This window comes from Talpa occidentalis, unplaced genomic scaffold (genome assembly GCF_014898055.3).
Source record: "Talpa occidentalis isolate TD23 unplaced genomic scaffold, MPIMG_talOcc4v2.1 talOcc4.10, whole genome shotgun sequence".
In the NCBI taxonomy this organism is placed as follows: domain Eukaryota; kingdom Metazoa; phylum Chordata; class Mammalia; order Eulipotyphla; family Talpidae; genus Talpa; species Talpa occidentalis.
In genome coordinates, this window is record NW_023600993.1 from 1465841 (window position 1) to 1492274 (window position 26434).

A 26434-nucleotide genomic window follows, 5' to 3' on the forward strand; every position below is an offset into this window, starting at 1 on the left:
TGCTGAGGCTCCTCCCGCACCCTCAGGCTGACCAAACGGGGGGAGCGGGGCTTGTCCAGATGGTCCCACCAGAAGGGTCTGCGTGGGGGCCGCGTGCACCCCAAGAGGAAGGGAACCTTAATTATTGGTACTTATTTGTTCCTTTTTTATAAACCACAATGAATATTAAAATATTTGCCTCTGTTTCCTCCGAGAAGACCGCAGGCCTGTTAACCTTCAAAGTGTGGCCTGCCCAGAGTTCCCGCGGCTCAATGCTCTAAGTGGAGAATCCGCTAGTGTCTCCACCCACCCTGCCCCGCAGTTAGCACAAACTCAGAGTGAAAAGGCATTTTAAATTTCAAGTTCATCTATTCAGCGGGGACATGCCGCTGAAAGGTTTCGCTCTGAAATCAATGAGAACTCAAGAGAGTCCTACAATTTAAATTCCATTTACCAGCCGATGTTCGAGTTTCGCATCTGACCTGCCACCAATGTGGCTGACAGATAAATAGATCATGTTATGTAAATTGCTGATCGGGTGGCGATGTGCCTCCCGCGAAGTCCCGGGGATCTAACTCACCGCCACACTGCCCGGAGGGCCCGGCGGCGGGAGGTCACGGGTCCGGCCCCCTTCTCTGTCACAGGACAGGGTTCGCATGGAGCCCGGGACCCTCAACATCAGCAGCGTGAACCTGTCGGACGCCGGCATGTACCAGTGCGTGGCCGAGAACCAGCACGGCGTCGTCCTGGCCAGCGCGGAGCTCAGCGTGATAGGTGAGTCTGCGGCTGGAGGGGGAGAGGCGCACTCGGGTCGCTCACTGACTCGAGCTTTGCCACGCACGGTCTGCCCGAGCCCTGCGGCAGAGACGGCTGCTCTCCACCCGCGCGGGAGGGGGGCTTTCCAGAGGAGCCTGTGAGGCTGCCGGGGGGGCCGCCCGCCTCATCTGTATTCCTGCACCGACCACGCCTCTAAACTGAGCCAAGCAGAAGAAAGGCTTTGATTTGGTGCAGACTTCAGCGTGGAAGGAGGAGCAGCACGGGTCGGGAGAGGCTGTGGGAACAGCTGGCAGAGAGGGGCGCGTCCCTGCACCCTGGGCTTTCCAGACTCTGGCCAGGACCAGCGTCCTCAGCCGGGCCCTTCCTGCCTGCCCCTCCGGGGCGGAGCTCCGCACCCCTGTTCTCCCTCTGCCCGCCATGGAGAGCGCCCCACGGCATGTCCCCCGCTCCGCTCCTCCCCTTCTCCAGGCCTGCTCCCCGCTGCGCCCAGGCAGGCCAAGCAAGTGCCTCCTGCTGGAGACGTGTCCCCTCCCTCCCAACCTCACATTCCCTTTTCTCCGCTGCACTGGAAGCCCCTGTGACGTCCTGGTGCCCGTCCCGGGACATGGCGGACGCCCGGCAAACACCGAGCAAATGCAAGAACACGCGTGTGCTGAGTGATGGCGCTGAGTGTTTTTAAAAGGAAATTGATAAGTGAGTAAGTGAAAACATCGCCTGAGTGGATTGATGAAACTTTAGGGCATTAAAAACAAAATAATCTGGGCCACGAGCTTGTGTGTAGCTCACGGAGAAACCTTCGTCTGACTTTGGCATTTCTTGGAGAAAGCAAGAAAATTTCAAAAAGAAATCAGGTGACAGCACGGACAGCCCCCGTGCACCCGGAGAGGGCCAGCGTGCGGGGTGCCCGCCGGGCCTTCACGAGGTGCTTTGTGAGAGACCAGGACTGTGGGGGACCCGGGACGGCCCACGAGACAGTGTGTCCTTCTCCATGGAAAGGAGATGCGGCCGGTCGTCCAGGAGGGGCCCTTTCAGAGGAACGGTCAGTGTCATTTTCAGAAACATCGTCTGCTCGGCTCAGAGCCCCATCCCTGAAGCCAACGTTTCGCCTCTAAGGTACCCTTTGGGGTCATGGGTGTTGTTCCCCGGTGATGACTCTTCGCGCAGCCCCCTGAGCCGCCCCACCCTTTCTGGGCGCAAGGCCCAAGACCCATTTCCGGTCAGAGCTGTGCCATCCAGGGCAGTTCTCGATGCTGCCCCCGGGTGCCAGCCGAGAGCCGGGGCAGGGGGAAGGCCGAGTCGTCCCACCACCATCCAGCGTGCAGGCAGGACGGGGTCCCCGGGCTCCGGGACTGTGGGAGTGGCCACTGATGGCCGGTGGTCAGCGGGCCCTGAGAAATAGTTTTTATTTGGACACAAAATAGGCCCAGGGATATTCCAGACCAGCGGGAAGGAGCCTGAACAAGGCTCGGCCACAGGGATGTCCGCGGCTCTCACATGCAGAAGCCTGGACGCGTCTCCACACTCCTGAGTCGAGCACCAGCAGCGGGTCGGGCGAGTGTGCCCTGGTGTGAAACACCAACTCGGGGCCAGTTTCAGGGGATCCTGGAGAAGAGGCTTCATGCCACCAGGGCCACGCAGAGCGGTTACATCACCGGGTGACCCCAGCGTCCCTCTCGCGAGAATGAGGGTGAAGACAGTGGACTCTGAGGGCGCAGAGGCCCTGGGGGCTCGTCCGGCCACGCCGTGACCCCGGCGCTGCAGGTCGCGGTGTTTGTAGGACAAGAAGCAGGGACCGTTGGACTCCCGGCCACAGAGCGGACGCGGTGTTACCCGTGGTAGACTCCGCCGGCGCTGACCTGAGCGGAGAAACGAAGTTAAAGTGACACCGAGGCACGGAAGCCCTTGGCCGTGGCCTCCCCTGGGTCAGCGCACGCGGCCGGACGGGGACCTGGTGTCTGCACCAGCGGTGAGACGGGGCAACCCCTCCTCCCCGCCCCGACATTGGAAGAAGGGGCAACGACTTGTGAAGATGCCAGATCTGAATCTGGGGTCGGGAGCATGACCCCCCCATTCCCGAGACCAGGGTGCCCGCCTCAAGGCTGGCGGCCCTGCCCTCTCACCAGCCTGGCCGCACAGCACGCCTGGCGCGTGTCCTTGGCTCAGCAAGGAGCTGGGGTCATACCCCCCAGCAGAGGGGAACTCGAGACGCCCCAAGAGGCAGCTGTCATGGGCCTGAATGTCCCTCTAATTTGCGAGCCAATCATCTGAAGACATGCCCAGGTAGCCAGGTCGTGGCTCACGCCTGCACCTCTCTCTCACTGGGCCCTCAGGTCCTGAATGGTGTTTGAGGGTCATGCCAGGGCCAGAGGACCCCCCCAGACTGGCAGGACCCCCCAGACTGACACGGAGCCCAGCAGCAGTCCCAGGAAAAGCTGCTTCTGGGTTAGGCATGGTCAAGCCAGTGTCCACACCCCACTGCAAGGACACTCACTCGCTGTCAGGGCAGGCGCCCCGTTTTACAACCGGAGATCCTCCGTCCTGCTGCCCGTCAGCCCCGGATGCTGGCCGGTGAGGGCGAGTTCCATGTCCCGAATTCAGCGTAGGCACCGCAGGCTCTTTCGGCGCTAACAGACCCGGACATCCCCACTGTGCCAGCGGCCAGAGCCCCTGCCCCGCAGGCCATGATGCTGAGACCTGAGACAGCGCAGAACCCCGCCTGGGAAGCCCCGGGGGCAGGCGAAGGACCCTCCCTGCTAGTTTGGCAGCCTTGGGGAGTCTTGTTACTGTTTCAGAATCAAGAGTTTGTGTTTCCCACGAGAGGTTGTGTGCGCCCCTGCTGTAAGGTGTTTCCCCGCACCCGGTCCCCGGTGACGTGGGGAGCAGCCGTGGGCGGGGCAGGCGGCAGGCGGGCTCCCGGGCCCAGCACCTGTGCACAGCGCGGCCCCCTCCAGCTCAGCAGGTCGCCTGGGACTGCAAGTACAACCTCCATCGCCCACTCACTTCCTGGAGGAGCAGGAGGCGGGTCTGGGGAGCAGCCTCGGGAACTGGACGGCACCCAGCAGGCGTGGGCGCCCGCGGCTGGGCTGGGAAAGAGCCCGGGCTTCGGGGCTTCGTGGAGGGCTCCTGCTCCTGGCTCCCTGGGCAGGGGCTGGCGTCAGTCAGCCGGCCTGGAAAGATGGGCCTGCAAAGAGGAGCCTGCCCACCCTCTCCAGCCTCCAAGTGTTCTGCTCGGCATGCCAGGGAGTTTGGGGTTTTTCAAATCTGACGCCAGCAAGACCTCCTTCGAAGCAGAACCCCCGAATCAATGCACTGTAGGCATCGTTTTATGGAATTAGGGCTTACTAAAGACACTAGGTAAACGTTAACATAATCTGCCATCCTGAACTTCTGAAATACCCGCCTCCTGGCCTCCGTCCACGGGCTGACCCAGCGCGGTTCCTGCAGACCGGCCGGCCGAGAAGGCCTGGGCAGGCAGAGAAGGAGCTCTCCTTGCCCGTCCTGCGGCAGGTGCCCTTCCCGGCAAGGCCTGGCGCTGCGCATCCAGGAGGGACTCGGCGTCTCGCCGTCTCCTGAGAAGTGACTCCAGGGCACAGATTTGTTTCCCAGGCTTCTGTGGCCACTTAAAATACCCTTGACATGTGACCAGGAGTCATCTAGTTAAGTAAAAACAAACCCTTGAAAGTCGCAGAGAGGCTCTCAGCCCCGCGCGTCTGCGGCTAATGGGAGGTTAGTGTGTCAGAGATCATGGATGAATAATAAAAAGCCGCCTTTCCACCCCCGGAGGCCCTCGGTGGCCGCAGTCTAACGCTGAGAGAGCAGCGCCCTCTAGCGGCGGGCGTGGGGAGCGCGTCGGTTTAGCCGGGGGGACTCTCTCTGGTCTCCCTGGGAGTATGATCCTGGAGGCGCCGCCTGCCTCCGGGACAGCCCAGGTAGTGCAGGCGCAGGACCCAGCGCAGGTGGTTGGGACTGCAGCATTGCTCCTGTGTGGAGGACCCCGGGAGCCCCACGTCAGTGCACACTGAGTGCCCCCTGAAGTGGCCCTGCTGCCACCGACCTGGGGATGGCGCCGGCCACTCTGTGGCAGCTATTACAGGCTCATTGGCTGGGAGTCCCACGCACAGCAAGCCCCAGGCCGGTGCTCCAAGCAGCATGGACGCAGAGGACACAGGCTCCAGCGGTGCTCACAAAATGGGGGAACGTCGGGAAAACCACTCTCGGGGCCAGGCTCAAAAATGGCTGCAGGCTGGCGGTTCTACCCTAGAAGTGCGACAAGGGAGGCCGGGAGGCTTCTCAGGGCTAGGACAGCGGGTGGACGCGGCGGGTCGCGACTCTCAGCGGAGTCAGCAGAGGCGTCCGGGTGTGGAATCCAGGAGGAGCCGCCTCCCTCCGGGACAGCCCCGGGAGCGCAGGCCCAGGCCCCGCGCGGGTGGCTCGCGACGGCAGCGTCTGCGCCTGTGTGGCCCACCTCGTGGGTTCCAAGCCCTGTACAAGCGGCATAGTTTCTTGACAGATCCGCCCGTATGTTGGACAGAGTTTGATTTATGTAAACTCATTTCAGATGCAACTGCAGGATTCCTCCTGAACAGATGAAAAATGTCTTCCTAAAGTGATAAAAATACATGTGTGTCGAAAGCTCTGGTTTTTAGAGGGGCTTCTTATGCGCTACAGATTTGTAACTCTGTCTCACAAAATACCCTGTCTAAAAAAGCTCCCAGAGCCTTGGTTTTCCTTACACAAACATGTCCATTCAGGTGTTTCCCTAGGATGAGAGTGAACGTTCTTTGCACTGCAAATAAGCACAGGCGGGGCGGGCTCTGGGGATGGTGTCAGCAGAATAGCCGGCTTGGTTTATGCCAAATTGCAGGAACTAATTGCAGGAGCCACACCCAGAACCCACTAGCTCAGCTCAGCACCCGCCCCAAGCAAAACCGCGCTCCCCGCCCACGCTCCCCACGCACCCCACGGTCTCCCTCTTCCCTCATCTGGCGCCAGCTCTCCTTGGGCAGTGCTTCTGGATGGTTCTCCCGGCCCTGTGGTTTTCACTCATTTCATAGTTGAGCCGTTTCCACGCGGCCTTTTCCACCACGCTGTCTTCTCACATGCACGCACACAAGGGTTGTGTGGTGTGCAGTGTTAGTGTTAGGGATTTAGCTTGTCCTTTCATCTTGCTGACACGTTTACCCAGACAGTCGGTTCTGTTAGTGTTCTCATCACACAAAACCCGAGTGGGTCTGTCCTGGCCTCCTCCCTCGTGGAACGCTGCGATTTTATTATGCGACTGTGCAGATCACGCTGGGAATGCATTTATCTCATTCCAGCAGAAACATCTGTCCATGCACTCAGCTTATTAATTGCACTTAGGATAGAATTACTGTCTGATTGAGGGCCCCTCGTGAACGGAGGTACACAGATTGAGATATCACTTGTGTACTCGATTCATTTATTTGATTTCACCTTCACATCATCAGCCCCGCCGCCTGTGTGCCTGCATCACTCCATTAAAAAGTGAGCTTCCCGTTTTTATTTCGTTCTAGGCAATTACTGGAAGTATTCCACCAAAAAGCACTTAATAAAAATTAACTCGCTTCCACTGACGCTTGGTTTTATTTTTTGCAGTCATTCCCATGTGGGCTCTGGTACAGTCAAGAAATTAACCCCTGCCATGCACAGGCGCGCGCACACTCTCTCTCTCTCTCTCTCTCTCTCTCTCTCTCTCTCTCTCTCCCTCCCTCTCCCTCTCCCTCTCCCTGTCTGCCTTCAGGCAATTTGTGGCTGGTATTTAAAGTCCACATGCAGCATGGTCTGAGGTCGTAAATTCCATTAGGCCCAAGTCTGGGGATTTGGGGCTTTAAATATGGTAACGTTCAGATTCCGGGAGCCAAATCCCTCCTCACCAAGAGGCCTAGACTACTTTAAGCCAATTAAGTTAACTCATAAGAAATGGAGATTTTTTTTTTCTGAGAGGTTTTTTTGTATGTTTGTTTTTTAGTACTTTTTCCTTGAGGATACAGATCTTTTGTGTCAGGAAAGAAATCAGGCCCTTAACATTCCACGCCACTGCGTCTTTGCTGTCAAGCTGGGTGAAGCTTTCAGCACATCAGTAGAGCTCGTGAGCGGTTTTCTCAGAGGCAGGGGCACAGGTGGAGGGGAGCAGGCTGCTGAGCAGACCCCTCTTTAAGGTGGGGCTCAGGGATGTGGGGGAGAGGCTTGGGACGGAGAGAGCCGCTGCTGATCCCCTTGTTGGGTCTTCCCCGTGTGTCTCCCTGAATTTTAAAAATGTTTGTGCATTTGAACGTGGAATCTTTTTGTTAACAAGAAAAGTCTCCATCGGGCGATGAGGGTCTGTCCCCTCGCCACAGGCTCACCACGCTGGGCTCTCACACGCCGTGCTGACCCGCTCACAAATCACACCGCAGATTTTAACAAGTCAAGACTGTCGGTGCTGCTCCCTTTACTTCAGAGAAAAATTAACTTCCTCCCTTCCATGCCTAAGGCACTAATAAGCACACTGTAGAAAGAATTAGGTGAAAGGAAGATCTGGAGGGATTTTTTTTTCCTTCCAGAGGTAATTGATTGTTTTATTTCCTCTATTCTCTTGCAGCTGCAGGCCCAGATTTTTCGAGAACCCTCTTAAAAAGGGTCACTCTCGTCAAAGTGGGAGGCGAAGTGGTCATCGAGTGTAAGCCCAGAGCGTCCCCCCGACCAGCCTACACCTGGAAGAAGGGAAGGGACGTCCTGCGAGAAAATGAAAGGTACGTCGGGCGAGGCGCCGGCCTGTGCTTAGCGGCAGCGATTGTTGGTGAGTTACTCCTGGCTCTGGAGGGGGCTCGTCGGTCCGCTCTTCATAGGCTAAATGTTAATCCTGGAACGGACGCCTTGAAGAGCAGGCAGAGGCTCGGTCTCTGTCATCCTGCCTCCAGAGCCTGAGGCGCAGCGCTGTGGGGGCAGCTGCCCGGCGAGGGCGGGAAGAGTTGCTTCTTTTAGCCGAGAGCGTGTTTGCAGTCCTGCCTGCTTCTCCCTATCCTACTGGCTCTTTGCACAAACAGATACATCCCAGTCTTTGCTGTGACACTTCATGTCTTTGCCAAATCCTTGGCAGTTAAGTCTCCTGCTAGTCTCTCCCTTTTTGAAGCTAAGTATCTGTTAATTCCAAGTCTCCTGTTACACATAACATGGCTTTGACTATTCTAATCATGTCTTTTTGAAACAAAACCGTGTGATCCCCCCACATCTGAACTCTTTGCTGTATATTTTCTCCAGCACAGCGATCACACGCACACTGCACACTGCTGATGGTGTAGACAGAGGTGGTCTGGGGCCTCCAGGTCCTGGGGCACCAGATGGCAGGTGCCTCTGAGACCTATTCTCGGCTGTCACCCCTATAAGTGTGCCTCAGCCCTCTGTGGTCTGTGGGATCATTAGAGAACTGTGGTGATGCCTCAGTCTCTGTTTGTCACCCATAAATAAGGTAGCATTTACCAGCTGCACACATATTGATTTTAATTGATGCTAAAGGTCAAGTACTCAGGATGCAAGGAGGAAGCCTGTAAAAATGTGTTTGTCTCTGACATTACACCTGTACACCTTTGGATTTGCATATGCAAATTAGGTCATTGCGCTGATGATGTTGTCCTGCCTCGTTTTCACAAACAAACCTGCTGTGGTTTCTAGACGGTGGAGCCACACACGTACTAAATTCACAATACACGTCCCCGCCCAGGTTCTGTCGTATCATAAATTTTTAAATTCTGTGTAGTGCTCTCAAGGTTGGCGTGTATTCATGCTGGGGACGGCCTGTGCTCGCGAGCCTGGTTCTCCCCGTGCAGACTCTCCTTCTGCACTGTAACGTTCCCCCGAATCCCTGGGTGAGCCGTGCTTTTGGTGCGCACGGAGACGTCGCTGGACCGCGGCACCTGCGTCACTTAGAGGGAGGCTACACGTTAAAAGTTCCCGCTTCACAATGATCTGAAGAAAACGTATCGTCTAAACGATAGTTGAAGAGACGCGTGTCAAAGGGGTTGGGGCCTGGGCATGGGGCAGATGAGCCCAGGCCGGGGCCTGGGCTGCGCAGGGCTGCTCCTCATCCCCGGAGGCGCGGGGTCTGCTGGGGCCGCCCCACCCTGGAAAGCCGCAGCGGCGGGGGCACCCCTGGCAGGGTGGTGCTGCCGTGGGAGAAGCTCTGCCCGGGCGGGGCTCACGCTCCCCGTTTCCTCGGCACTGGGGCCTAGAGACAGGGCCCCCCGCGTCCTGAGCGGCGGCGGCGCTGCGGGCGCCTGGGAGCCGCACCCCGGTGTGGAGAGTCCGTCTCTATCCCCTCGGTGGCTGCTTTCTGCCCAGCTGTCTCCTCCAGCTTCCGTTCTCTGCGCTGGCTGGATTAACGGGGTTCACGCAGCGCCTCCACACCCGCCCACGGAAGTGCAGGAGAGAGGGCAGACTCGACAGAGAAGTGGGGAGACGGCCCCGGCTTGTGACCGAGAGACCGACAGTCGCCGCGGCCACTCCTCGGAGGGACCAACATCTCTGAGGCTCCTCGGACACAGAGACACCAGCCCATGGCCCGGTCACCGCTGCGGGTTTCAGCCACAGATGACGACGCGGCGGCCGGGGAGACGCCGGCTACGGAAGCGTGCCTTACGCGGCGCGCCCTAACTCTGCTCTCCTGGGCTGCCTCCCGGTGGCTAGCGTTAGCCGGGGCCCGGGTCCCGTCTTGCCGCATCGTGTGGCGACCTCATCTCAGGAAGCAGTGCCCGAGTCCCTGGTCTGGTGTCAGCGTGCGCACGCCTGGAGACCTCCCGGCATTTTATTTCGTGCTGCGCCGGGGGTGGGCCCCGGGCACTCGGCGGCCGCTGGTTCTCGCCGCTGGTCCGGCTCGGGCGGGGCAGGGTAGCCACGGAGCGGGGCCTGGCGCACACCAGGACGTCGGCCGCAGGGGAGGCCTGTCCCCACCTTCTCTTCCCAGCATGGATCTCATTTGGACTAATTGAGCAATTAAACCTCCTCAGTGAATGCGGCTGATAATTTTGTTTACTTTTAGTTTCTAGGCAGAAGGCACTTGAGGCAGATGAGCTTGAACTTGATCTGTTAGAAAAACATCAAAATACAGAATAGCAGAATCTCTGATAAAGGCCTGCGTCCCGGAGCTCTTGGACGGACGCGGGCCAGGCAGAGGTGGACGCGGGTGACCGGCCGCGATGGGGTGTCAGGCAGGGCTCTGTCGGCTGCTCGAAGGACCTGGCCCTGCCCTCAGCCACCTCCTCCCAGAGGCATCTGCACAGAGGGACGCCCCGTCCCGGCACCCCACAGCTGCCATGTCATGGGGGGCACCGGACACCACAGCCAGGTGTGTGCCCACGAGGCTGGGGCAGGGGGTGGGGGTGACACCCCCCACCTTGTCTTCGGCCTGTGCTCCCGGGTGCTCCCCCACTGCAGAGCCACACAGCGCCTTGCTAGGAACTCTGCCGGGGGAGCCATTACGGATTCGCAGTAATTGGAGGCCGTTCATCTCCATAATGATGTGGCTCCTGCCTTGGAGCCCAGCAACATCGGGCCAGCGTCTCCCCCACACGCCTCTGCTGGCTGCTTCCTGGCGCCCAGGCCCTCGTCACCTGGCTGGTCCTGGAAACCGAGTGCGAGCTGTTCTCACATCAGCCCGGGACTCCCGGGCAGGGCAGCACTGCCCCGGCTCCCCCGCCCAGGGCAGGGCCTCAGGGAGCCTGAGCCGCCCCGCACGGCAGCACCCACCTGCTGGCCAGTCCTCGCCCGAGGTATGAGGCGTGTGATAGAGGGGATGCTGCCCCTGTGATGGGCAGCGGCCCCCGTGGACAGCCAGGGAGGGACGGCAGCGCAGGGCCAAGGGCTTAGACCCGAGCCGCAGGGCCGGAGGCCGGGCAGGGAGGCCAGGAGCAGAAAAGGCAGAGCTGGGAAGAGCCTGGGGTTCCCTCACAGGCGGGCACTACGACGCAGGGTGAGCAGGAGGGGTGGCCTGGCTCAGGGCCATCAGGAGCCTCAGGCCCGAGTGACGGGCGCCCACATCCCGTGCCTCACGCACTCGTGGAAACCTTGGACTTCAGGGCTCCAGAGGCCTCGGGTGCTTCCTACTCCGGCTCCTGTCATCTGCGTCCCGGGGCCTGTGGCTCCATTTTTACCCCATTTGTTGATGTTAGTGTTAGTGGCTCCGCCCAGTTGTGTTTTGTCTCGACCTCCTGGAGGCCTCAGAGGGCGTGAGGGGATGTCCCCCAGGCCTGGCAGGTGGGAGGCCCAGAACCACCGGGCACACCCCCACCCGAGGCTGCTGAGCCCCATCCTCAGCACCGGGACTGGGGCCCAGAGGCCGCATCTCTCCAGCCTGGCTGGAAGCAGAACGAGCTTGGCCTCCACTGCTGCAGCACGCGGGCCTTGTGACCCCGGAAAGCACCAGTGAATAGACTGTGTGACCCCGGAAAGCACTCTGCTCCCAGACCGTCCTCCTGAAGCGGATGCGGCCAGCCGGGGGACCCGGGAGGTCCTGCATTCAGGACTAGATGGTGGCTGTGGCAGTGGCTTCGGGGCTGCCAGGGAGGAGCCGGGGCTGACTCCAGGGCTGGCTGCGCACTCTGGGAGCCACTAGGTGAAGAGGCGGATTAAGTCCTTGAACCACCTCATGGTGCCTTTGTTCAGAGACAATAGCTGTGTCGTCAGCCGGGGTAAGCAGTCACGGGGGTGCTGGCAGCAGAGTGGCATGTAATTAAGAGCAGTTAGCCCTGAGTGATGTGGCCGCGTGCTCACAGGAGCCGGCGGCCTGTGCCTGCGGGCGGGGACCACCGGCAGCCTGGGCTCCTCCTCACGCCGCTCTCTTGGGAAGAAGCCTGCCAGGCGCGGCGGGCAGTGCCAGCGGGCAGGAGCCCAGGCCCGCTCCTCTGTAGTCTCCCGCGCGTCGTTCTGTCCTCGTGTCTCGGTCACCACTGGCTGGAGCTAGTTAGGTCCCTCCCAGTAGATACCCATCCTGGTGTCGCTGATCGCCTTTGCCAGATGATCTGCAAGAGCACGTTGGGGCTCTGTGTACCCAGCGTGTGGCACCGGCGGGGCGGGGGCGGGCTGGTGAGGCCCCAGTGAGGGCGCAGCATCAGAGATGAGCATGTGTTCAGTGGACACGACGCTGCCTCCTGCTCTCGCCAGGATGAGGAGTATCTTGTGCTCCTGTCATCCTGCCCACATCAGACAACGTGATGATATCATGGAAGCCTTCTAATGTGAAACAAAGCAAAGACTCAGTCCCTCTCGTCAGCAAAAACCGTTCAGCCCCCCACGCCTCTGGGTCATCCTGCGCAGCCGGTCAGTGACGCCGCAGGCTGCTGTAAGATGCATCCTCATGGGACAAGCCCCCAGGAGGCCCACCCGCCTGAGCGGTGCTGGAAATGTAGCAGACCACAGGCCGGGCCCTGACCGGGCACTTTGCTCACCGCCTGTGGTCTCTGAGGCAGTCTCTGGGTGTTGGTGCTGGCTTCCCGTGGCCAGTGCGCCGAGAGCGCCATGTCCATCACCCGATGCTGCCTGCGGGGCTCTGGGGCCCATAGGCATCCCCTCCCGGTCCACTCGGTGACACTGGGTGCTGCGTGCAGTTGACCCCAACGGGTGTGTTTGCACCATGCGGGGGGCACCGGGGACGTCATAGCTCACAGTCGCTGGAGGGCGGGTGTGGCTCCGAGGCGGGCCAGAGTCAGCTCCCGGAGGGATGAAGGCCTGGACCTTGGGCTCTAGGCCTCTGACTGCGGCGATGAGGGTGGGTGAGGTCTGTGGAGTGGACCGCATTACCCTGTGGTGCGGGTAACAAGAGGGCGCTCGCTGTGTGGCAGGAGGGACGGATCCGTGGCCGGGATGGAGGGCGTGGGCTTACTTGCAGGCGGAGGAACGTGACACTGGCTGGCCAGGAAGGGGTGAGGACGTGGAGGAGGGGCGGGCGCTGGCCCAGCGGAGCTGTGCCGGGACAGGAGGGTGGGCCTGTGCTCCCGGCGTGGGCCGAGGGGATGGCGAGGATGGACCTGCCGAGAGAGGGAGCTGAGAAAGTTCCTGGCGTGACCTTGACCTCCGTAGAGTCAAGGTTGGCGCTGCAGAGGGTGGGCTTGGGGGCTGTTACGGACTATCATCGCTGCGGACGTAGTGGAAATTAGGTGAGATGGGTGTCGAGGTGTTCCCACGCGCGCTGAGCCCCGCAGCGATCTGCTCTGAAGGGTTCTAGGCGAAAGGCAGCGGTTTGCTCCAAAGGGGCGGAGGTGGTTACGCAAACGCGGGCTGGTGCGCTCAGCCCAGGAAGCACGGTCTGTGGGCGACTCGTGTCCCGCCCAGCACAAGGCCCTCCCCGGGCCGCACCGCAGCAGCACCTGCCCGGAGCAGACTCGGACACCCTGTGCCACTACCTGGACGGAGAGAACCAGAGACACCGTGTTTATAACATTGGAAACAGTCATTTTGCTGGATAGTAGAATTCAGAAAAATCTTGCCCGAGATGCCGTTGCTCCAGCAGATACGTGATCTCACAGACGTGCCTTAGGCTGTTCAGACGTCCCACCGGTTATGTAGAGGTCAAGGGCAAGCTGGAGAAACCAGTGCTGCGGGGAGGCCGGGTATGTCGTGTCTTTTTAATGGAGAGACTTGACCCCAGAGTGAAGCTGCACACGGCAGAGACAGTATTTTACGTGGGGCGGGCGTGCACTCTGGCATTGCAGTGTTCTGCGATCTAGTAAGTTACCCCACACCTTGGAGCTCTTACTGTGCTGTTTGCATTGGGAATCGCCAAGAATTAAATCTCCCAACTTTGCTTAGACATGAATCTTATTACACAGAACACCCGATGGGGCCAGGATTGCGTGTGGGGGAGGAAGGAGAGGAACTTTGTTCGAAACCAGTGTGTGGATCCCTGTCCTTGAGGGATGCTCGTGGTCGAAGTTGTTACAAAGGTTGGTTATAAGAAATTCGAGAGGAAAACGAGATGCAGCTATTCTGTGACCAGTTTTGTGTTTCCAATTTAGACCCAGGTTTACCCCATAAAACAAGCTACAGAGAATCTTTGACAGGGCAGGCAGCATGTCACCTCGGTGTGGCCCAAAGGTGCGGGTCCGTGGAGAGCCCACGAGCGGGGTGGGCTGTGATTGAATCACGTGCGCACAGCCCGAACTGTCAGCTGCACGTCGGGCCAGGGCTCCCTGCCAGGCATCCTCGCCGAGCAGCTGAATCAACGCGACCAGCCCTCTTCACGTAGAACAAGAGCGCAAATGACCCACATCTGGGTCGCCCAGGTGTGAAGGCGTCCCCCGGGCCCCTCAGGTGTGGAGAGGCTGGACGCGCCAGCTGTCTCTGTATTGTCCTTGTTAACTTGGCATCCTGCAGTTACGTTGATTAGTAAAACGCAGATGTTATCCCCAGCGTTACATTGTACGTTTGTAGAATCCCGGGTAGCATTTAGAGTGGCCACAGACAATTCCACGCACCGCCTGGCGATTGTGTTTGTGCGTATGATCCGTATAGGTGCGTGTGCAAACAGGAGATCTGTGCTGTGATTGCAGAATAATGGGATTGTTTCCATTGTTAGAAAAAATCCGGTCAGTGAATGACAGCTCAGGAGATCCTGGATTTCACTCCAGTGACCTTCCTTCCCCTTCACCATGCGGACGAGCCGAGTCAGGGCCAAGACCATGGCCTCGGCAACAGCGGATCTCATTTGTTTTGCTTTGCTTTGTGTCTCGCTTGTTTTCTCATTGGTTTTGTTTCCACCCCACACACTCAAACAGCAACAAAAATTGCACTTTATTAAATTTTATTAAATATTAAATTTTATTAAATTTCATATTAACAGCAACATTTTGAAGTAATTAGAGTAGAAAGGGGACGTCTCCATTTTATTACTGGGAGCACAGAGTAAACGGAGAGCGAATCCAGGTGGTGGAATCTCGGAGACGAGACTCACTCCTCGTGCAGCCTGGCGCCCCGGAGGCGCCTGCTCCTCTGCTGCACACCCGTCGTCCCGTCCCTGGATGCTGGAGGCAGAACTTCATCGTTTCCGCTTCTCCATGAAACCATTTGGCCTTTAGTCCCAAATTCACAAGCATTTTGTTTTCCTTGAACACAGAACTCCACTCACTGCTTATCCAAACACCGCAAAGCAAAACATAAGGAAACTGTGTAAAGCAGAAGGGGACATTTCTGATGCCCAGGGACGAAGTCCACCTTCTGTAGCAAGTGTCTGAGGCAGCTGGATTGAAGTAGGAGCCTGGTCTGAGCGCGGCTCGGCCACTGGGACCAGGAGGCTGACAGTCCCTGTTGCCATCCCCAGGGCCCCCGAGGGCCTCCACACTCCCTATTGCTCAAAACACGTCTTCACATACCGCATGCCGGGACCTGGGAACCCATGGGGGGGCGGGGGGGCACGGAATGGTCTGGAATCTTCTGCTGTAGCTGGTTTTCCACCTGTGGGACTCGCCAATCCCGCTCTTCTATTGCACGGTTTGGGGAAGACGGGTAAGATGACATGTAGCAGCTCAGACGTAGTGTCCACACCCGTGTCTCCTGAGTCAGGACCACACCCTCCAGCCCTGCCTGGCAGGAGAGCTTGCGGCAGGCGTGCAGGTAGCACCCAGAGAGGCTCCCGCAGGGGCCAACGCCCTCTGGCCAGGAGCACCCTGGCCGGGCTCTTAGGACAGCAGTAGGTCGGCACAGTATCTAGACAGCATCATGCTCGTTTGTTTATTAATTAATTAATTAACTTATTTTTTTTCTTCTGGCCATTAAAATTTGGAATTTGCTGTTTAATCCAGATTTCTGACATCTTTTTATTTTTTTGAAGATTTATTTATACATACATGAGCTGGGGTGCGGGCCGGAGGTGTGGGGGATGAGAGGGTTCCCCAGAGACAGAGTGGGGAGCAGAACAGGCAGACTGACTGAAACACACTGCTGAGGCGAGCAGCGGGGAGACAGGAGAGGTCTGCCGCGCCCTGTGGGTGCTCCCAGCCGGGGATGGAACTCGTGCTGCAGGGGCTGCGGACAGCTTCACAGTGCTGAGACTCAACCCCTGCACCACTGGGGAGGCCCAAAATTTCTGTCATCTTTTTAAAAAATGGGTTATCTCCCAGAGTCAGGCTGCGTCTCTAAGGCAACATCTGCCTTAGAGGAGCGCTGAGGACCGCTGTGCCCTCTCACGGCAGCTCCCCCCTGCACCCCACCGTGTGGGCGCCAGACCCCACTCACCGCTGCTCTCACTTTGCTGCCTTCCCAGCCATGGGACGTACCTCCATATCCATGTCACTATGAAAACAAAAAAGCAGCGGTGTCGCCAGAACGTCTCTCATCCGTCCTCCCCCACTGCCCGCTCGCCCCTGTGGCTGTGACCTCTGCGGGTCTGGACCTCACGTGGTCCCCGACGTCACGCGGCCTTTGAAGGACGGGGCGGCCTGGGGTGTCTCAGGTGAGCCCTGGGGTCTGGCCCAGGACCCTGTACTCTGGCGCGTGAGCGTCTCAGCAGTGGCAGCTGGGACGCCTCTTCCCTGAGACCCGCCGACCCTCTGTGACTGCCTCGGGCGTGCGTGGAGGGCGGCAGTTTGCCCCCGTCCCGGTGACGTGAGATGTGCGCGTGAGCGCTGCGGCCAGACCCGCCCCACCGAGCTGCCAGGCGCCCCCACTGCCGGCCGGCTCCCTGCTCTCCCCGCTCTCCCCGCAGCTGGCCGCCAGCCCGGCCTGGTGCCTGATGGGGGGAGCGGAGGAGGGCGCGCGCCTCTCACGAGGAAATCATCTGTCCGGACACCGCTGCTCACACGGAAAGCCCGGCCATTGCCGCTGTCCCTGACATGGACGGGCGCGGGGCGCGTAGTCACCGGGCGTCATGGCAAGGAGAAGGCCTCTTAGGGGAATGCGCTCGTCGGCAGGTCCCTCGCGGTCCCAGCCTGTGAACACGTGTCCAATTAAGCCGCCCTCCCGGCCGGCTGCTGGCGACATCTGTTATCTTCATTAAACAAGCCCGCGTCAGAGCGGGCCTGACCCGACGCTCCGGGGGCTGCCGTCCCGGTGGGGTCCCGGCCAGCCCCTTGATTGTAGACGGGACAAGCCTGGGAGCTGAAGACCCGTGACGTGGGGAGGCAGCCCATGGGACTGCCCGGGCCGCAGGAGACCCGGTGGGGCGCTCCCCTCCCCGGGGCTCAGGTGAGAAGGGGCAGGAGGGCAGGGGCGGGTGACGCGGCTGGGAAGGTGCAGCCTCCACGTCCTCCAGCCCCCGTCCCGCCAACCTGCTCCGAGGTGGGAGCTGTTTCCGCCTCTTACCAGCAGTTTATTTGGGGCAGGGCTTTGTCCATCCCCAGGCCTCCTCCCAGAGGCCCCCACGCGCACGGAGGACCTCCCCACCGTGGGCTCCTGCGAGTCTTTCTCACTGCCATCTGAGGGGCCCTCCTCTCCACAGCCTCCGCGCCACCCCCGCCCAGCGCTGGGGTCTCTTCCGCCCAGGCCCTCCTCCGGCGTCCTGTCCATCTTGTCCAGGGCACACAAGCCGTGGACTCCAAGTGCCTTGCCCAGACGTCGCCCCATCACGCGCTGGTTGAGTGGCCCTGCAGCACCCCCAGGTCTGCACCGCCACCCACTTACATCCGGGCGTAAGCGCACCGACCCCCACTCACCGCTCCCTCAGGGCAGGAGGGGCGGCCAGGCTCTGTCAGGCCTGTTGGTGGACAACGTGTGAGCTCAGAAGCCCCAGGAGAAATGTCTTGATGAGCAGCGTCATTACTTCATCAGCTCCTTTGTTCAAATATTATTGATCAGCAGCATCAGGCGCCAAGCACTCTGCAGAGACGCCAGATCAAAACCAATCAGAGCCAATTACCTGAGCAACGAGTAATTTCAAGTGAAATGGGCGCTTTTCGAGGGGCCCTCAGCGTCCTAACGCAGTGAGCCGGGCCTGGGAGTCCCTCGTTCCCAAGGTGACTTCATGGCGGTATGACGACCCTTCCCAAGATGGGGGCCGTCTGGATGGCATGCGAGGTAGTCCCAGCTCTGCCGGCCTGACCGCAGGGAGATGGGTTTGCATGCAGAGAGCTGACCTGGATGCCCCCCCCCTCCGTCACCCGGCGTGCCCCCCCCCCCCCCCCCGCTGCCTGATGCCCTCGCGTTGGCTCGTCCCCAGAGAGGAGGAGGAGGACCCGGCCGGGGTGAGCAGGTCTCTGCCTTCCCCCGCGGGGCGTGTCCGCGCTGTGGATGAGAATCGTCCCTGGAGCCCTCGGGGCTGCAGATCAGTTCCTACAGGGGGACGGTGTCTGGTCTCTCTCCCGTCCACTTATTAAATTGTCACCGTGTCAGGTGTCTTGCCACCAAATATGGAGCTGCAAGGAAACTGCAACTATATTTACCAGGTTTTCTCCGACCTTTGGGTTTCATTCGGTTCTCAGAGGGTCCATGTTGGTGCTGCAGAGAACAGGAGCCCTCCGAGTCATCAGGCCGGCTGGCCGCCTCCCCCACTGCCCTGGTGGGTAGCCCTGGTGGTGTCGGGGCGGGAGCAAAGTCCCCCGCTCAGTGCTGGGCCCCACGGCGCCGGCCTCCCACCCCCACGCACGTTGGACTGGCTCGGAGTCGCGGCTGTACCATGTGAACGGCCCAGCGCCTCCATCCTCTCCCTGGTACTAATTCTGAGCTTCTGTCTCTGGGCAATTTCCTTTCGATCTAAAAATCTTGGCTTCTGTTCCTGAGTCTTTTTTTTCCGCCATAAGCATTCCTACCGCCGCGTTAAACCCCAGGCCCGCTCGCGTCACCTGGAATACTTGGAGGGTACATGTGGCAGGTAACAGCAGGCTGATTCTCCAGCAGCACAGCCTCATTTTAATATTGGCTAAAGCAGAACTAATCAAGAAGGCAGATCTGCCGTGGAAAGTCTCATCGAACATTCCAAAGTTAAATGGACCATTTAAATATAGTAGGCAGAGGAGACAGCCAGGTGCTCACCAAAGCTAGGAGTTGAACTTTAAAAGTCACACATAATGAGCAAGATTAGAAGCAAAAATCAGCCTTAAAGATAGTCTGTTCCCCAGGACTGGAGGCTAAAACACATGTAAATCTTCCTTACAAGCGTGACGCAGCCAGCAGGTGAGTGCGGGTATTTGCACCTGCCGTCGAGGTGTAGGGCACGCCAGCCTCCTCGCACGGGGACAGACACCACCTGCCGCCCCTGCTCTACCCTGTGGACCCTGTTCTCAGGCCAGTATCCTCCTCGTGGCCCCAAAAGGGCTGCAGCAGCTCCAGAGCTTAAGCCTTCAGGTATTCTGTTCCCGCAGGAAAGGGTGAGAAATATTTTCCAAAAAGTCCTAGCGAAGCCCTATAGAAGGTCACGGACTCAGACTGGCTCATGTGACCGTCCTAGGTCTGTCACTGGCAGAAGCAATGAAGCGCTGTGAGCAGCGCAGCCAGGGTCACGCCACTCATCCAGCAGGGAGACGGTGTTCCCCTGGGGAGCAGGGGTCAGCCTCCTTTGGGCATCCGCATCCCTGCGGACAGAGACACTCAGCTAATCAGAGTGACCGGCTGGCCGTCACCTGAAGTCAGGGCCCAGTGTCTCTGCCAGCGCCTCTCCCCAGACCATGCCGTGGGGAACGGTGTCTGGGCACGTAGGTCCTCTGTGAGCTGCTCCTTTGTGCACAGGACTAAATGCCATTACAGGAAACTACAGCAGTGTCATGACATTAAGAAAATAATATAATCCTTTGAAGTTCCGTTAGGTCAAGGAAATTAGCTTCTGGGGGGAAGTATATTAAAAACAAGGAGTTGGGTGATATTTCCGAGCAAGTTTTCAGAAGGCAGTGGTTTGCCGTGAGGGCCGTGATCGCTGCAGCGTGCCTGCGAAAAGCCTTTGAATCTAATTACGATTACATTCCTGATCGTCTTTCAGTCCGATGGCACCGGGGTCCTCTGGCCTCCACGTGGGGTGTGGATTTTCTGCAGGTTGGTGTGGCTTTTTGGTGGTGCTTTTCACACTTCCGTCTCTCGGTGTGTTGTGGGCAGTCCCCGAGGGCCAGTCCCTGGGATTAGGGTGCGGGGTGAGCGTCCCGCCTCCCCTCGAACGTCAGCCGCTCCTCGGCCGTTAGACAGAATGCCCAGCGGCCCCACATTTCCCCGGGAGGACTCGGCCTTTATTTTCAGAGCCACTGCAAATTGTGAGTGACTGAGTTATCAAAAGGAGAGCTTCAGCTCATCAGAAATAATTTGGGCTCAGTCCAAAGGCTTTGCTTCCTTCCAGAGGTCAGTTCCCCGAGACCTTTAACACCTATCCGTCCTTTGTCTCCCTGCCTCTGAGAGTTGGCTGTCCGTGGAGAGGAAATGTAGAAGGAAATGTTAAGGGCAGCTTAAATAACTTTCTAGTCCTATTTAACTTTGGTCCAACTTCAATGGGAATATTTCAAGTCAGCATTTCAAATTCCATCGCCGAGGCTGAGGTAATGTGTCCCGGCTCCATCCGACGGGCGTGAAACACTCCCTCCGTCTTCAAAGCCCTTTGAAATCTGCCTCATGGTATCTTTAGAAGCAAATATTCCAAAATGAAATGAAGAACTTCATTTTCAGCTGAATTTTCTTTACATCTGTCACCTTCCTAGGTGTGGGTTCTGAATTTTAAAATATTTCCCTTTTGAGCCTGTGGAGAAAGGCTGCCTCCCTGGCGGAAATTGGCTGGAGATAATTCCCGGAGAAAGGGGCGGGGGGCGGGGGGCGGGGGGCGGCTGCCCCCGGCTCACAGAGAAGCGGGCGGGGACGGGCGACCCGTCCCGCTTCAGACCTTAGCAATGTCGGCAGTTTCTTCGTGGACGGGGGGGGGCCGCGCCATGAATAAATGTGAGGATTCATTTTTCGCTGATCCACTGTCAGTCTCCAGAGCAGGAGAGCTCGAGGCAGCTTACGATGCTGCGTGCAACGAGCGCGTCGTGAGGTCTCTGTCCAGAGCCCCGTTATTGAGGCAGTGCGTGCGGGCCGTGGGGAGGAGGAGAAAAGCTTCCCTTAATAATGATTTAGCTGAAGCCAAACCAGTCAGAAAGAGAAAGACAAATACCGGATGGTTTCACCCCGGTGAGGTACAAAGAGACGAAACAGAGGAGCCGGCCAAAAAGAGCCCCAGAGATCTGGTTGCAGAATGGAGGCTGGCGGAGCGGGGAAGAGGGGTGGGGGCCAAGGGGAGGGGCCCCGAGGGCTGCGGTGGCGGGTCCTTGGGGTGCTGGGTGTGGGTGGCCAGTTTCTTTAGGGAGCTACGGACCAACACCCGTAGATCAACCACAGCGATGCAAAGTCAGCTCTCTCCTCAGTTACCAGCAGAATAAAATAAGCCAGAGGATCACATAAATACCCCAGAATTCACACTGAGACAAACAAATGATTAAATAAATACAAAATAATAATGATTTAGCTTGACACGTAGTAATACTTTGAACTTCCTAGTGTCTGGGGCCAAGAGGGACACGAGTGAGCTGCCGCAGGGCGGTGTCTGAGAAATGTTCCTGGAGAAAGGCCGCGCTCCGCCATCTTACATTGTCAATGAGCTGGTTGCGTGGACTGAGTCCTGGGGCACCCCAAGTTCCCACCTGCCTTTGCCCAGGCCTGCAGCAGGGCCGACGCTCCCCTTTGACGCTGGGCGGGGCCGCGTGCCGGTGCTGTGAGGTGCTCGTGTTTGAAACTCCCTGGCTGCGCTTCAGACAGGCAAAGGGAAGTCCCTGGGGGGGACGAGCCTCACGTGGTTAGCCCTGTCCCTTCACCGCTGAGCCCCCCCCCAGACTCGTGAGCCCCCGAGATGCTGATTGTTTGAAGCATGCAGTTGGGGGTGTTTGTTGCGCAGGGACAGCTGGCTCATGCAGACTCTCTCTGAGGGCGTTTTGTGCTGCAGTGGACAGTGTTTTTACAGGAGCTTTTCGGCAGCTGTGACGACAGCCTCGTGACAGATGACACACCTGTGAGCCTGCAGCACGGGGAGGCTTTGGTTGGCCTCGGAGCCAGGGACGTGAAAGGGCTGGAATTCTTGCTGGAGGTCAGGCCCCTCAGGACCCACCACCCGTTCTTAGGAAGCAGCCCCCCTTCCGGTCTTGCCCGGGGGCCCTGTGTGGTGGCTGGGGTGCGGAGGCTGTCTGTCCTTAAATGCCCGATGAAGCCTGCAGAGAGGGAACTTGCCAGACTGCGGTGTGGCCCCAGTGTCACACCGCCCATCTGCAGAGAATCACCTGCAGAACGTTCTCACAAGGGAGGTGGGTCCAGAAAGCCTGCCCCAGATGTCTTCATTCATCTGACACTTAGAATTTGTGTTCCTGCGCTTGGTGGCACCTCCCAGAAAAGCCCATTGCTTCTTCCTTCCTCATCAAAGTCCACTTAAGCTTCGGGAATATGCCCTCAGCAGTTAACACCTGAGCATTGCAGTTGTAGGAATGAGTCATTTGATCCCCCAAAGTCATTGCATCCCTAGGCCTTAAAAATCATTCACGCCAGTCCCCTCTGATCTTGAATTCCTTCTAAGTGAAGCTCCCTTGTCTGGCTGTCTCCTGCTAAAAATACCTCCAGTCACAGAAACTCGGCCTCTCGTGGAGGGCCGTGCCCAGAGGGACTCCTTATTTATTAAAGTGTGTGTTCACGTGCTGAGTTTTTATCACCGAGTTTGCAGCGGCTCCCTGGTGTGGCGCAGGAGAAACCCACACTCTTAATGATCTTCCGAGTGCTTGGAGACAGCAGCTCCGTCACAGCCCTGCAGCCCTCTGCTCCCAGGCTGAACGTGGCGGCTTTCCTTGGCTCAATTAACAGACACAACTCCAGGTAACCCCTGCAGACAGAGGTGGTGTTGGGAAGCAGCGCTCGCATCTGGCGCCGTGGGTCATTGGGCTGTGCTGACACGTGAAGAAGGAATGTGCTGGAAGGAGATGTAGGCCTTAGAAAATCCTTGCAAGCCGTGGGTGCGAAAGGAGAGTAGTTGTTCCAGGCTCGCTCAGGTTCGGGGTCCTGCTGTTTGAGAGTGGCCATGTGTGGCCATGTGGCACTGGCCCTAGACCACAGGAAGAGCAGCCTTTGGCTTCAGCCCCCCCAGGACAAATCAGTGGGGAAAAGGCATCTCTGAAAGAAAATGTGGGTGCTACTCAGAGGGGAGGACAGATACTGGGTGGTCAAGAAAAACAATGGGGGCCTCCCTGATGGCCAAGGGGTTAGTGTCAGGCTGTTATCCCTGTGACCTGAGTTCGATGCCCACCCAGAGAACTGACCCACATGGCGCAGCAGACCTCTCCTGCCTCGCCCGCTGCTCCCCTCAGCAGTGGATTTCAGTGGATCCACCTGATCTGCTCCCCACTCTGTCTCTGGTGACTCCTCTCACCCCCCTGCATCTCTGGCCTGCACCCCAGTTCTTGTGCATAAAAAAATAAGTAAAAGGACACAGGCAAAGGCCAGTGTCGCATGCCTATCTCTGTTTCCATGTGACGCGGCTTCGGAGCCCTAGCCGGTGCTCAGCGTGTCGGGCAGCCTCCGGCCCTCTCCCAGACACCACTCAGCTGGGTGACGACATCACTGGTGGTTCCTCGTAGACAGGGCTATCCCCTCCCTCATTCTGGCAGCCATACCTCTGTTCCTGTAGCCCACGAGCAAGGTCACATTGCACCAAGTCAGACTGAATTTGTCACCTGGAATTTGGTATCCGTCTCTCATGGCCCCTCTAGTCTGTGTGTCTGCCCACTGGACGCGACCCTGTACGTCCTGCTTTCTGGCTGGGCCTGGCTAACTCCTACTTTTGCTCCAGATCACGGTTGTGACATCACTTACTTAGACACAATTCACTTAGTTTAAACTCTCAGAATACTGTATTCTCCTTTATAGCAGCCATTATGATGTAATTTTACATTTATGTGTATGATTATTTAACTCCAAATTGGTCTAGAAATAAAATCCAAATTTCTCACTATAGCCCAAACTTTAACATAAACCAGACTCCTCTCTCCCCACTCACCCACCCTCCCTCTGGCCTCTGTTTCTGGAACAGATAAATTTTATTATTATATTTTTTATTTTATATATTTTTTACATTATTCTTCATTTTTGTACAATGTATGCTTTCTCATCTCAGTGTATAGTCCCTGTGAAATCCCCAGCGCCCATTCATTCACCCGTGTACCACCACCATAGTCCCTTGTGCTCTCCCAACCCGTTTTGATCCTACTCACCCCCCTCGCCCCCAGAATGTCTCTGGTTTATAGTTACCTGTTGATTTTGATTTTCACTTTATTATAATTATTTTCTCCCCCCCCGATCCAAGAATCCTCTGTATTTCTGCTCTAAGTGAGACCGTCCGGTATTTTTCTTTTTCTTTCTGGCTTATTTCGCTGAGCATGATCCCTTCCAGCGCCATCCATGTTGCTGCAAATGGCATGTGTTTATCTTTTTTGACGGCTGAGTAATATTCCATGGTGTATATGGACCACATCTTCTTGATCCAGTCACCTATTTTTGGGCATTTGGGTTGTTTCCAAAGCTTAGCTATTGTAAACAGTGCTGCTATAAACATAGGGGTGCAGGTGCTCTTTGGAATTGATGTTTCTGTGTCCTTTGGGTAAATACCTAGGAGTGCAATTGCTGGATCATATGGAAGCCCTATGTTTAGTAGGTCCAGAAATCTCCACACAGCTCTCCATAGTGGCTGGACCAGTTTGCACTCCCACCAGTGGTGCAGGGAGTTCCTTTTTCTCCACATCCTCACCAACAGTTGTTGTTGCTAGTTTTTTGATACGTGTCGTTCTCCCTGGTGTAAGATGGTATCTTATTATGGTTTTGATTTGCATTTCCCTGATTACAAGTGATGTTGAACATATTTTTTTTTTAAGATTTATTTATTTATTTATACATAAAAGCACTGGGTACAGTCAGAAGCGCGGGAGGGTGAGAGAATTCACCAGAGCCAGAGCGGGGAGCAGAGCAGGCAGAAGGACCGAAGGACACTGCTGAGGGGAGCAGCGGGCGGCAGGAGAGGTCTGCGCGCCATGTGGGACCCTCCTCCGGTGGCCGGGGAGCAGCCGGGGATCGAACCGGCGCTGCAGAGGCCGCGGGCAGCTTCGCAACCCAGCGGTCAACCGCTGCGCCACCAGGGAGGCCCAATGTTGAACATATTTTCATATACCTGTTGGCCATTTGCATTTCCTCTCGAAGAAGTGTCTTTTTAGCTCTTCTGCCCATTTTTTGTCTGGGTTGTTTACTCTTTTTGTTGAGTCATGTCAGCATTTTGTAGCTCTTTGTGATCAGTCTCTCATCATTAGTATTTTGTGCAAAAATTTTCTCCCAGCCAGTGGGGTGTCTCTTTGTTTTGGTTACTGCCTCTTTTGCTGTGCAGAAGCTCTTTAATTTGATATTGTCGCAGCTGTTTACCCTTTCCTTCACTATCTTTGCTTTGGGGGATGTGTCTGTAAAGATGTTGTTGAGGTGCATGTCGTGAAGTGTTTCGCCTTTTTTTTCCTTCGGTATATTTTACGGCTTCAGGTCTCATGTCTAGTTCTTTAATCCATTTTGAGTTGGTTTCTGTGCGTGGTGTGAGGTAGTGATCTAGCTTCATTTTTTGCATGTAGCAGTACAGTTTTCCCAGCACCATTTATTGAACAGACTGTCCTTGTTTCATTGTGTAGTCTCTGCTTCTTTGTCCAAGATTAGTCCGGGCCATACATCCGTGGGTTTATTTCTGGGTTTTCTATTCGGTTCCATCGGTCTGTGTGTCTGTTCTTGTGGAACAAATAAATCTTGCCACTCCCTCAGGCCCTTTGCACTTGATGTTCTATCTACAAAGAACTTGTTCCCTTCTCTTTTTTTGATGTCTGCTAGTCAACAATTAATCTTAGCTCAGGTGTCAACCCCTGAGAGAGAGGCGCTCTGTAACTAGTTACAGAAAACTCGTCATCCACTCTCTCCTTCCTCCCACCAGAAGCCACCCGCTGTCCTGTTCAAATCTGTCTGATACTTAGCACGTTACTCAACTAAATGGTTCACATTTGCTTAATTGCTTCTTGTCCCTCCAAAAAACCAAACCCCGGGAGAGCAGTGGCGTTCTTTGTTTGATTTACTGCTGACCCCTAGTGCCGTGAAGAGTGGCGGGCCCGGAGCAGAGATTTCCTGGTCAGTGGACCCAAGGACGGCCATCCCCAGAGAAATGGCCTTTTCCACAGCAGGCAGGTCCGCGCAGGCAGAGAGCTCACCGGCCGTGCTCACCCTCGCCGTTCCAGATTGTTGCCCGACACACGCGCTTCTTGTGACACGTCTGTGAATGCCCGAAATAAAGGCATGTTTGCGGTATTCGTGGGATGGAACCTTCAGACGCTCTTCTGTGTAGAATGCTCATCCCAACATTCCAGAAGGTGGTGGTCATCAGTTTAATTCTGCCCTGCAAAACGAGCCTCCTCACTGGGCTGAGGGAGAGTCAGCCATCCCTCCTGACTCAGTATCGTCTGAAAACGCAGTTCGCCTCCCATCTTCCCCCGTCCAAATAATCCGCAACCTCATTGGAGAAATTCGTCCACCACCAAGATTGATTAAACTTGAGAAAATTAGACTGGGATCTAGCAAATTTATAGGGCCGCCAATTAGTCATGAACATCCCATGTGAATAAAGCAGACTTCCAACTCTTTTCCCCGCAAATTGGCTGAGTAATTGTGTTGATTCTTCCATTCATTGTCCTCTAAGACTTGAGAG

The 26434-nt window shown here is 57.1% G+C and overlaps 1 protein-coding gene across 7 annotated transcripts in view; it reads left to right on the forward strand.

Annotated features, from left to right (window-relative positions):
- LOC119254937 (contactin-4) overlaps positions 1 to 26434 on the forward strand; it is a 470837-nt gene that overhangs the window by 381817 nt on the left and 62586 nt on the right. For all 7 annotated transcript variants that reach the window (XM_054694293.1, XM_054694319.1, XM_054694281.1 and 4 more), the window contains 2 exons: positions 624 to 753; positions 7358 to 7508. In XM_054694293.1, the coding sequence (XP_054550268.1) occupies positions 624 to 753; positions 7358 to 7508 (281 nt within the window). The remainder of the gene's footprint in view (positions 1 to 623; positions 754 to 7357; positions 7509 to 26434) is intronic.